Below are 12,527 nucleotides of genomic sequence, written 5' to 3'. Positions count from 1 at the left end.
TTTTCAAACCCCAGTACTGCCGAAACATAATAACAAGTGACATAACTCAATAGCAGGGACTTTGAGAAGCTGTGGGTAGATAGTGAAGAAGACACAAATAACCAGAGTTCACCTTTGAGGTAGAACACCTGTACAGACCAGAAACTTGAGACAATTGAGTGCTTAAAAAGGCACCCAGCAGAGATGGTTGAGTTATATTGAATTTTCATGGAACAGGTAATTCCAATGTGGCTCAAATTGTAGCACCCATTCACTAAGCAAATAATTGAGCACCTGCTACATAACGTGCTCTGGTGGTGGCTGAGAGTATGGAGGTGAACAGAAACTGATGGGGTCCTGCCGTCCTGGAAGGAAGCAAACTCATCAGTAACCCATCAAGACAAATGCTTCATCACAACTGTGCTAAGGACCAGGAAAGGAGGCAGGCTTTTCTCTGAACTGCAGGTCAGAGGTCACGACTGGCTCTCCTATACTGGATGACTACTGTGTCCCCTAGTGGAGCAGGGAGTGGAGTGATTCTAGACAGAAGTGTGAGCTGTGTGTTGAGAAGCCCAAAGGAACCTGAACAGGCCAATGTGACCACAGTTCAAGGAGGGAAAAGTGCAAGGGTCCAGTCATGCCTACAATCTTTGGCTGTGCTGGGGATTATAGTCTTCATCTGGTAGCCAATAGGAGCTCCCTGAAGGGTTTTAAACAGGTGTGTCATGGCCATAGTGAAGCTTCCAGAAGCTGTCTTTAATCATTTGGAAACATGCCTGTGCCCACAGCTGGAGACTGACGGATGGTCAGTGTGTACTGAAGAGCATTAAATAGGAATGAAGATGATTTCTACCCTGCCAGGAAGCATCATAAAAAAAAGCGAGTCTCGGAACTGTGTGGAGCATGGCCCTTTTACCTAAGAAAAGCACCAGAATGTTTATTTTTGGTAAGAAGGAAGATGAGCCTCCAAAGTAGTAAAATTGGGATTCCCTGTGGAGGAGGTAAGGAGCAGGGTTATATGCTGGTTTCTGTACATACAGCCCATGGTCTTGATCATGGAGCTGTAAGGGAGGGAAAATATGTTCCTTCCGTTCATCTTAGGTTAATTGACTGGGGCCCCTGTAACAAAGAGATTAGCAAGAGGAAGAAAAGACCCACAATTTAAAAAATTTAAGTTTTGCCTGAAATGTGAACCTTCATAAAGAAATGAAGCTTCTGGGAAGTGGTTGAACCTGAGTGTTTTTGCTAGGTGTTACAGTTTAGATCTGGAATGGTCCCCAAAGCAGCAATTCAAAGGTAGGGCTTTGGGGAAGTAATTGGATCATGAGATATCTGACCTCACTAGTGGATTAACCACTAATAGGTTGATAGCGCAATGGGCTGGTGGGGGGCGGCTCAAGTAGTAGAGGCCTTGTGTTCAAACCCCAATACTGCCACACACACACACAAAAAGAAAGCCCTGAAACAAACAAACCTTAATGGAATATTGGGAGATAATAGAATCTTTAGGAGGTGGGGCCTGGTTGGAGGAAGAAAGTCACCGGGACATGCACTTGAAAGGTATGTCTTGTCCTTGGTCCTTCCCTATCTCCCCTTGCCTCCTGTCTGCCATGACCTGAGCTGTTTGTTCTATCGTATGACCCTACCATGATGCTCTGCCTCACCACAGGCCCAGAACCAACACAGGCAAGTGATCATGGGTGAGACCTCTGAAACTATGAGCCAAAATAAACTTTCCTCCTTTAAGTTGATTTCCTCAGGTATTTTGTCACAGCAACAGTAAACTGACCGACATAGTAGATTAGATTAAGAGTGGAAAGTCATGGAGAAACATCATAGGGCCAAACTGGGGAAACTGAGCAGGACCTATTTGATCAGATTCCTCTCTTTATCTCTTCTTTGGTGATAAGGGTGTTCTCTTCTTTTCACATTAGGGTCTTATGACCTGCGTCTAGGGAAAAGGGTGTGGGACTATCACGAGACTTTTCGTTACATGCGTGCTATTTCTCAAATTCGTTTAGCTTAAAATATTCAGTATGCCATGGTGCTGTATTTGAGATAGCATGTCCTGAACCATACCAAAACCATATGACTGTTTCTGTGTAGTTTTTTAAAAAATTAAAACGAGAGCAAAGTAGTCTATAAAAATTGAGAGCAGGGCTGGAGGAGTGGCTCAAGTGGTAGCTTGCCTAGCAACTATGAGGTCCTGAGTTCAAAACCTAGTACCACCAAAAGAAAAAAAGGAAGGAAAAACTGGGAGCAGAGTGCATCAAAAGAACCTAAGTGTGTGGGGCAGGGAAGGGGTTGAGGGGAAGAGCCAATGGCAGTGATGTAACTAATGTACAATGTAAGTCTAATTGAAAATTGTCACTATGAGTTCCCCCCTGTATAACGAATATAACCTAATAAAAAATTTATATATAAAATGGAGAACCTAAGTGTGAGTTGAATTGGTGTCTTAATTGTACAGAGAAGAGCTATTTCAGGTGACTTCAAACAAATTCTGCTGTCCATCCCAGCGGTAAATCCCAGTGACAAAGAGCTACAGTGAGATCCTAGACATTTTTAGTACTTGTTATAATAATATTTACATTGTTGTTTTGAAACTGTTACATAAAGTATATGATAAAAAAAGTCATTATGTTACTGTCATTAGGAAATAAGATTTCTGCAGTAAGAGAAAAGACATGCAGATATGAAATCAAAGCAGTTAAGTAAATACCCTGTCCCCACTGAAACTCATTGTATTAGTGATGCTTTTTGTCACCATGACAGAACACCTGTCATAACCAACTTAAGGGACGAAGGATTTATTTTGGCCCTTAGTTTCAGTCCATGGCCAGCTGTCTCTATTGCTTTTAGGCCAGTGGCAAGGCCGAAACATCATGGTAGAAGGACATGGTGGTGCCCTTTTGGCAGCCAGGAAGAGGAGTGACAGAATGAATAAGGGGTCAGGGATGAGATATGCCCTTTTAAGGTGGGTGCTCCCCACTTAGTTTAAAAAACAAACACCATGGTTATAGATTGAATTGATGAAGACACCAACATTGTACAGATTATTAAACCTATTCCTCATTTCCTTGTGTGGTATACATTTTATTTTTCTACATTATTTTAGAAGCAAAAATATTTTATTTTCAGACATATGTAGAAGAAATGGCAAAGCTTCAGAGCTGGACAGACTGACTCAGAAAGTTGCTTAACCTCTTCAAGTTTCATTGACAGTGAAACTTATCTATATTCCAAAGCATCTTCTAGATGATCTGGTCACTCCTAGTATAACCCAGTAACACCTAGTGTCATAAAGCCCCCATTTTGTCATGTGTGTGGTTCTGTGAGCCTGGAGTTTGGAAAGGGCAGAGAGGAAACAACCCATCTCTCCATGATATTTGGGTCCTCACCTGGGAAGACTTGGGGGCTGGGGTGGCTTGATGACTGAGGGATGGAGGTTTTTTAACAGGCCTTTTCTCAAATCTGGCAGTTGATGACTGTCAGCTGCACTTTGAACAGACGTTGATCGGAGCACTTACTCATGGATGCCCCATGTAACCTGGTCTTCCTCACAGTCTTGAGGGGGTAGAGTCTCATGGAATCAGGGGGCCTTTCAGCCTTAAAGGGGGAGGTTTTCTCACAGCATATGGGACGTCCCCCCCTGCGGGGGGGCTTCCTTATGCTGTAGGGGCTTTGGGTAGTCAGATCTCTTCAAAGGGGCTCTGAGCTCCAGAAGTGAGTGCCCTTGCCAACAAGGCAGGTGCTGTGTCGCCTTTAATGATCTAGCCCAGGAGTCTCACTGTCTTAGTCTGTTTTCTGTCGTTGTAACTGAGTATCACAGAGTGCACAATTCTCAAAGAGTGAAAATTTATTCAGCTGATGATTCTGGAAATTCAGGTGGAGGGGTCACTTCTGGTAAGGGTCTTCTTGCTCATGGAGACTGTCCTCAGAGACCCAAGGTGGTGCAGGGCATCACATTGAGAGGCATGTGTGTGAAAGAGGCAAAGTACCAGGGATAATCTTACTTTATAATAACCTGCTCCTGTAGTACCTAATCCAGTCCTGGAGACTCAACTCCCTCCTGTGAGACCTAGCCTCCATTCCTGAGGGAGAGCCCCAAGACCTAATTATCTTAAAGTCTCACTATCTTTCATTGGGAATCCAATGAAAATTTATTGAATTTAACATGAATTTCAGTGGGGATAAATCATATTTAAAACATAGTACATACCATCACTTCAATTGCATTACTGTGGTCCCAAGTGAGTAACTAAGGTTAGCCCAGGTTCCAAAGGACAGGCAGAGAGAGACCCCACATCCCAATGGGAGGAGTACCAGAGAAAGGCAGAAGTACTGGTTTTGGCACAGAGTAGACACTCAGACACTACATCTCTCTTCATGTCTCCTCCCCTCTCCTCCCTCCCTCTCCCCTTCCCTCACTAAGCCTCATTTTCCTGTTGATGTACACCAAGATTGGACTTCCTAGGAGAACTGGTCTGTTATCCCTGCATCAGCATGGACCACCTAGACAATACTGTGATAGGGAACTTTGAGACATGTTCCTTTCAAGTCTGCTCTGACCTCCTGGATGTCTGGCCTGTGCACAGTCCAGGCCATGGCACTTTTATGTGACCATGATTAAAAGCTAGAGGAAGCAGGCCTGACCCCCACATTAGTGCTGGTACAAAGCAGCACCTGACCCATTTCACCAGAGCCTCAGTGTGTGTCAGAGCGAAAAAAAATTCCAAAGGTGCATCTGCTTTTGGCACTTTTCAAAGACCTGCCAAGTCTGCTGCCTCTTTTCTTCTGTTCCATTGGCCTGGTAATCTGTTCTATGCCATGAACCACTTTTTTATATTACTGTGGCTGTGTGATTTTTGAAATTTGGTATCACTTAACTCTTTTTTTTTTTTTTTTGTGGTGCTAAGGTTTGAACTCAGAGCTTTCACCTTGAGCCACTCCACCAACCCTATTTTTGTGAAGGGTTTTTTGAAATAGGGTCTCATGGAACTATTTACTTGGGCTGGTTTCAAACCCTAATCTTCTTGATCTCTGCCTCCTGAATAGCTAGGATTACAGGTGTGAGCCACTGGTGCCCAGCTGCTTAACTCTCTTAAGGACAACTTAGCTACTTGTGGATCTTTATTCTTCCATTTACATTCGAGAGTAGTTGGAGTTTCTCAAAAACAACAGGAATTTTTATCAGGGTTTCATGTGCATGACTTACAGATAATGACATCTATCAAGAAAAACCAATAGACCTCATAAATCATTAGAATGAAAAGAGTCTACACAGTGACAGCTTCAAGGTCAGTCTGCACAAACCGGTGGCATTTCTTCTATCAGCAGCCCACTAAAAAGTATTTCAGTTACAGTGAGGCACTTAGGACTGCTGCCAGAAGGACCATAGAGTGAGGAAGATCTTCAGTAAATAGCTGGCGTGAATTATGAAATGTGTGCAGTGAAATGCATGTAGAGCTGCTTGTCCCGCCTTCTTACTCATAGGCTACTATGTATTCTTCCACACTGCTTTTGGGTTTAGCCCTTGTGTTTACTATCACATGGGGCATGGTTATAAGGTGATTTCACCATTCCCCTATGGATAGATATTTACAGGTTCTGTTTCCATTTTTTTTTTTTTGGTGGATAAAAAACATCTTTAGCATCTAGTTTTTCTATTTTTTCCTTTTTTTTTTTTTTTTTCAGTGCTGGGGACCGAACTCAGGGCCTTACACTTGCCAGGCAAGCGCTCTTCCACTGAGCTAAATCCCCAACCCCAGCATCTAGTTTTTCTAGTTTGTTTGTTTGTTTTATGGTGCTGGGGATTGAATTTAGGGCCTCACACAGGCTAAACATGTTTTACCACTGAACTACAGCCCCAATCCCTTTCCATGAGCTTGGAAGCCCCTTTGAAATGAGGCTTTTGAGCACAGAAAAGATTGAGGTTATTTCAAAATCTGTTTATTAAGGTTATTGTTAAAGGCCTGTTTACTTATTTTGTTTGGTGCCAGGGATGGAACCCAGTCCTCATGCATGGCTCTGTCACTGAGCCACACCTGCAGCCTTTTCTGTAGTATAGTTACTGGCTCCCCACTGCACATGTGCGGGAGTGAGTGGAATAGCACGGGTGGACCTACCCACTGGATACGCACCTAAGACCCGCTTCCTTCTTTCCAGAGGTCCATGTTCGTTGTCTTCCACAGCTGAGAAAGGAAAGTGATAAGCCAGAGCATTGCTTCATTGTCTGCCTATTGTATAGATGTTTACTGAGAAAAGGAGATGGTTTTTCCCTCCCTTTCCTTTTTCTTACATAGACTGGGGACCTGCAGATCAACCCTTAAAGCAAGCCTGTTCTGAGTTCTTTGTCAGAAAGTTTGTTGAATTGGTGCTGTGAGCCAGTGGTGTCCTCAGACTGAGAGCCCAGCCTCAGAGCCTTGCTCAGCAAGCACTTAATAACCGCAATAAAAATTGAAACCTGCCATGAGGAGAGGTAGGAGGTATGGGTATCAAGGCAGACAGAGCCATTGTACATAAATCATGTTTCCAAAACTATGTTATATCCTTGACTCGTTCAGGTTAGCATCATCATTCATTCTTGTTTAGTACCTCCTGCGCATCAAGACTGTGTTGGTTGTTGGGATGCCATGAGAGGGCCCTTGGCCCTTATTAAAGGACAGATCATCTAAATAAGTAGTTGAAATGCCACAGGGCTGAATAGACGGTGCTATTCAGAGGCTCCTGTGTGAGGAGTGGGGCTCACTGGGAAGACTTTGTGGAGGATGAGCTTTTTCCCAGCTTACCATGCTCACCTGAAGGGGAGGGAGTTTGGGCAGAACCCAGGTGGGAGAGAATGTGGGTGCAGTTGAAGGGAGCCATGATGGTTGGTTTGACAGTTTATCTACCTGGAATGGAGGAGGAACAGTTGGGGTGGGCTTTTGCCTGAGGGTGGCTTTTGTAAAGGCGATTTGAAGCAGGTGAGTCACATATACATTTGCATTTTAGAAAGCATAGAGAATGGATTGGAGCAGGGCCAGACCTGAGGCTCCTACAACTGCTGGGAGCCCCAAGTGATCAAGATCTGTCAGGACACTGCTGAGCTGAAAGGGGCAGTGGAAGAGAAACTGAAGAGAAGCTCAGAGGATTTAGAGAGCCAGATTTTGGTCAAGGCAAAAACCATTAGGAGGTGCCAGGGGATATACTTGCAGATGCATGGGGCCTCCGTCTTAAAAATGGGTCCTGGTGGAGTGCAACACACAAAGCATGAAGACTTTCCCTGTATTATCATTGCACTTACTCCATTTTATGGGTGATGTTCCCCATTATACCAGGATTCTGTTGAGAGTGGCCTTTGACCTTTCCTACTACAAACGGCTGTTCAAACATGCTGTGTTGGTAGGATGGCTCCTGGCAGTGAGGTTTGGGGCTGTTATTCTTGCCCCTGACCGGCTCCCCATGGACTTTCTCCTCACCTAGTCTTCCTCATCCTTGACCCTTAGTGGGTCTTAACATGGCTGGTACACCCCCTTTGGAGTTCCCTCTTTCTTTTGTCTTCAGTGGCCCACTTGGTTCAGCTCATGTCCCACCGGCCGCTGCTTCTCAAACTTTGTTGTACCCTCTCATCTTCTGACCTCCAGGCTACCTCCTTGCACGGCGGCTTCCTGTCTCTTGCTGGTGGTCTCCTCTAGTCTCCTGGCTGTACCTGCTGTATTCATTCACTATAGGGCTGCAATGCTAAATTACTACAAACTGAGTAGGTTAAACAATAGAGAGCTTGCCTAGCATGCTTGAGGCCTGGAATTGATCCCCAGCACCTCACAAAACAAAACAAAAACAGAAATTTATTCTGTCATGATTCTGAAGGCTCAGAATCCAAGCTCAAGGTGGTGACACTACTACACTTCCCATGAAGTCTCTCAGGGAGGGGCCTTCCTTGCCTCTTTCAGCTTCTCATGGCCCCAGCAATGCCTAACCCATCTCAGCTTATATTATATCACTATAGTCTCTGCCTTTGTCCTCATGTGGTGTTCCCCTATGTGTGTCTCAAATCTTCCTCTCTTCTCTTGTATGGACACCCAGTCACTGGATCCACAGTGATCTCATCTCAAGACCCTTGATGTAGCTCCATCTGTAGGATCCTAATTGCTAAACCAGGTCCTGGGTATTGAGAATGGGACGTGTCTGGGGGTTGAGGTTCAGGTTATCTTCGCATATGCTGACTGTACCCTGCTGCACAAGCATCTGAGAAACATCTCCAACCTGAAACATCCCATCTTGTTTCCCCTCCCAGGCCACAGAAGCTGTTCTTCATCTGTCTGCTAGGCTTGGGACTGCAGCTCTGCTCTTCCAGGTGTTCAGGTGGGAAGCTCAGACCCATCCCTGCAGGTCCTTTGACTCACCTTCATTCCTGACCCTCTAGCGTCCACAGCACCTTCCAGCTCCTGTGCTTCTCAAACCATGCAGTCAGCTCTGCACACGTGGTCAGAGCATGAGTCTTATCTCTTGCTGCTCATACCTCCTTAAGGTTTCTATCCTGCTTGGGACACTGACCGTAGAGTCACCTTTCACTCATCTGCCCACTTTTTCCTACACTTAACTCAGCCATCCTGTCTCCTGGCTTCCTCCTATCCCCAGAAGTGGTGGTGGCTCACTCCTTCACTTACTCAGGTCTCTTCTCCCAGGTACCTTCATTGCCCTCCAGTCATTCTGTGTCCCAACCTGGCTCCCTCATCTTAACTGCTTTTGACATTTATCTGCAGACTTATCAGTGCTTGTCAACAGTTTGTATCTGTGTCCTCAACTGGGTCCTTGTTAACTTGTTAGTGGTACATACAACAATGCCGACACATAGCAAGTCATTTGCCCCCATGACTTTCCATGAAGTACATATCAGCCCCCTCCCCACATGCTAGCTCCAGGCCTCTGACAGACTCTGGCTTCTGAGGACGGCCCCAGAGTGACACTACTAAGGTTGTGTCCAGTTCATCTTTGGCTAGTTCCATGCCTTGGCTACATTACTCAGTTCCTCAGATGTAAAGTGAGCATCATAGGAGAACCCCCACCCTACCCCCAGGGAGTATCATGTGCTCAGGAGGTGACCCAGGACCTGCTGCTTGTTGCTTGTGGGGTGGACACCTGTTCCTTTGAACTGTCTTGATCAAGATGTACTTATTCCTTCCCTGCTGTGTGCAAACACCCGCAGACTGTGTTTGCTTCCGTTTAGTACAGTCTCTGAAGTGTTACTGCACTTCCCTGGTGACCTTTTTTTTTGTTTTGTTAGTGTCAAACAAGTTGTAAGACTGCCCTTGACCTCCACATGACCGTCTCAGTAAGCTCCAGGCTGTGTGTGACTCCCACATGGACATTGCTGATCTGTGCCAGCTGGGGTTAAACCCGTACTCCCTGCACTGTGCTGTAGCTCCCCTCTCCAGCCACATGCCAAGTGTTTTTCATGGTCCCTGACTATCATTCAGCTCATCATTATTTTGAGGTTTTATCTTGTCATTTAACAAATGGCCCTTGCTTATAAGAGTGCAGTTTTGCTTCCTTGAGCACCTTGTGTTCATTCTGCATTAATTCCCTGTCTTTGGCACATCAGTCTCCCTAATCTCAGCATGTCATCACATCTCACTTAAATGGCCCTTCCCTGAGAGGTTTGCCCTGACCACACAGCTTGGGAGCCACGTACACCCGTCTCCTTCCTTCCCTGTGCTCAGGTCTGCATGCCACTTCCAGCTCTTTCTTCTCCCGCTGTCTCTCCTCTACACCTCGTCTGCTGTAGGGAGGCAGAGGCCTCTCCAGGCTGATTTGCCCACTGCTATCTCCCAGAGCCCCACATGCCATCTTGCACGTGGGTGCATGTACCAGATACTTGTTGAATGGTTAAGGAGTGTGGCTGACCATACAGTAGCCAGTCAGGCCCAGCACATTACAGAAGTGATCACTAAGCAAATGAAGTGATGCTGAAGAGAGTTTGGCTTATCATAGTGGGTTAGGGTAGATTTTTTTCTGTGTAAAAATATGTATTTTTTTAATTGCATGGATCTGTGAAATAAAGAGACAAGAAATTGCTGAATAAATGTTAACTGATGCTCTTCTACTTCTGTTTTCCCAGACACCATTTGCTTCTGACTCAAGATGATTTGATGTCTTAAATAGAACTCTCACCAACCATGATGGCTACACAGACGTTAAGTATAGACAGCTATCAAGATGGGCAGCAAGTGAGAGCTTGAGCTTTATTCTGTATCCTAATTACTGCCAGTTGACCTGGCACTAAAACATGGACAGTGCTTTGTGTGCTTATCATCCAATTTCTGTGAGGTTGCATGTTAATTTTAAATATACTATGCATTTATTGTGTTGGTATTCAGAAAGATAAGCTACAGAATTTTTCACATTATTTCCCTAAGTGATAACAACTCTGTCTAAATCACGAGTTTCTTGCGAATTTGACATTTGTAAGGTCAGTGTTAATTGCTACTGTGGCTTTTAAAGAAAAGCTGGGCTGGGTGCCTGTGGCTCTCGCCTGTAATCCTAGCTACTCAGGAGGCACACATCAGGAGGATCTCAGTTTGAAGCCAGCCTGGGCAAATAGTTTGTGAGACCATATCTTGAAAATACCCAACATAAAAAAGGGCTGTTAGAGTGGCTCAAGTGGGAGAGTGCCTGCCTAGCAAGCATGAAGCCCTGAGTTCAAACCCTAGAACTGCCAAAAAAAATAGAATAGCTAGGCACTTTGCCTAGCATGTATGAGGCCCTGAGTTTTTTGTTGTGTTATGTTGTTTTTGTGGAGGTGGAATTGAATCCAGGGCCTCACGCATTCTAGGTAAATACTCTGCCACTGAGCTACACCCTCAGTGCTACATGAGGTTTTTTTTTTTTTTGCTTATTTGTGTTACTGTTTTTCTTTTGGTTGTTTGAGCTGGGGCCTTGCTATGTAGCCCAGGCTAGCTTCGAGCTGGTGACCCTCCTTTGTCTGCCTCCTGAGGCATATGCACTGCCATGCTTGGCTCTGGGTGCTTTCCATCACAGAGTCCCATGTTGATGATCTCTACTCCCAGCATGCTTGCTAGGCAGACACTCTACCGCTAGAGTCACTCTGCCAGCCTCTGTGTGTCAGGCTTGATCACCTCTCTAATGGGAACCCTGTGGTTTCATCTCCCCAGTTGCAAGCATGGGAGAACCCTGCCCCAGGACTCCTGCTAGCAGTTTCAGAGTAGACCTTTGTACCTTGAGCATGTTGGACAGCTGTGTCATGGCATGGGGGGGCTCCTGGACTGTCCTCCCACTCTAAGCAAGGCTGTTCCCCGTGGAGCTGCAGTGTGCTATGTAAGTGCATCTGGCTGTTGTGAGTTCTGTGACCTGCAGCAGTTAAGGAGCCGAGGCACTGGCCACTGTGTTCTGAGTCTGCTGGGGTTTGGTTCCATCTCCATCGAAGAGGTCCGAGCCTACTGTTTGCATGTTTGTTCAGCAGGGTTTATGGCACAAGCTGGAGGGGCAATGGATGCCCCTCACACTCTTCTCTTCCCTCCTGAGGATTTGAGTGAGACCCAGAGGCTTGCACAGTGGGCACTGGGAGCTGAGGCAAGCTTGGTCCCTTCCCTTGTTGACCAGTTTTGCACCATTCCTTGTTTGGTTCATGTTGCAAAGGCTTTGTGTGGCATGTTTTTCTGCTTATAGACACTCAGGGAAGGAAATCCTGGTGTGTGGTTTCAGCTTGTCTTTTTAAGCTGGAAGTCCTTGGTATTTCCTGATTGTTTTTATTTTTTGGGGGGGAATGCAAATCTAATAATATGCCCCTCCCTGAGCACTACTGTGGCTCCTCATGGATGTCAGACAATGTCCCACATGGTCCCACATGGTCTGGCCCTTGTGGGGCCCCAGGCTACTGCAGCCTCTTGTGCTGCTCACCAATGTCTGGCACACTTTGGCACCTCTCTACCTGCTGTGGAGCTCTCCTTGCCCTTCCCTCCTGTCCTTTAGGTCTTGGGTCAGACTAGCCATGTATGTCCTTATGTTAGAAGGCGGGGTAGGGGAAGGTGGCCCAAATAATGTATACATATGTAAGTAAATGCAAAAACAATTTACAAAAAAAAAAAAAAGGAAGAAGAAGCAGTTGTGGTGATGGCCTCCTGATGTGGCCTGGGCCCCATGCTTGCCTCCTACACTGATGCCTTGGTGCTGTTTCAGCGGCTGAGCACCTCTCCAGGATCTGGAGGGCATGTTGTGAGTGTTATTTTAAATAAGCATTTCAGCCTCCAGCGTAGACATATCACACCATTCCTATGAGGTCAAACACTTAAGTTCTTTTTTCACAGTCATTAAAAAGAAAACCCTGAAATGTCTTTCAGTGCATATCACATCACTGTCCAGAGTGTTTGATTATGGCTTTAGTTACTTTCATTTTTAAGAAAAAGAGAAATAATTTCCCAAGTATGTTGTACCATCTAAACCAGCAGAATGGGTGTTTTCGAGCTCCTTCTGAACTGTTGGAGAGAATAGAGCCGAGGGCCAGGGTGGGCGGGCATGCTCGGCTGACTCGTTGGCAGCATCCATGG

General features: G+C 45.6%; 1 protein-coding gene across 8 annotated transcripts in view; it reads left to right on the top strand.

Annotated features, from left to right (window-relative positions):
* Positions 1–12,527, top strand: part of Pknox1 (PBX/knotted 1 homeobox 1) — a 63,280-nt gene that overhangs the window by 10,792 nt on the left and 39,961 nt on the right. For 5 of the 8 annotated variants that reach the window (XM_074072574.1, XM_074072576.1, XM_074072569.1 and 2 more), the window contains exon 2: positions 10,082–10,190. The exons of 1 other annotated variant lie outside the window; for it this stretch is intronic. In XM_074072574.1, coding sequence (XP_073928675.1) covers positions 10,140–10,190 — 51 coding nt within the window. In that variant the 5' untranslated portion in view covers positions 10,082–10,139. Of the gene's footprint in view, positions 1–767; positions 981–8,257; positions 8,326–10,081; positions 10,191–12,527 lie in introns of all 8 variants that reach the window. 2 more of the 8 variants (XM_074072571.1, XM_074072570.1) reach the window with 2 other exon arrangements.

The sequence above is a fragment of the Castor canadensis genome, chromosome 5, assembly GCF_047511655.1.
Source record: "Castor canadensis chromosome 5, mCasCan1.hap1v2, whole genome shotgun sequence".
In the NCBI taxonomy this organism is placed as follows: Eukaryota; Metazoa; Chordata; class Mammalia; order Rodentia; family Castoridae; genus Castor; species Castor canadensis.
This window is presented reverse-complemented; position numbering and strand designations above follow the sequence as displayed.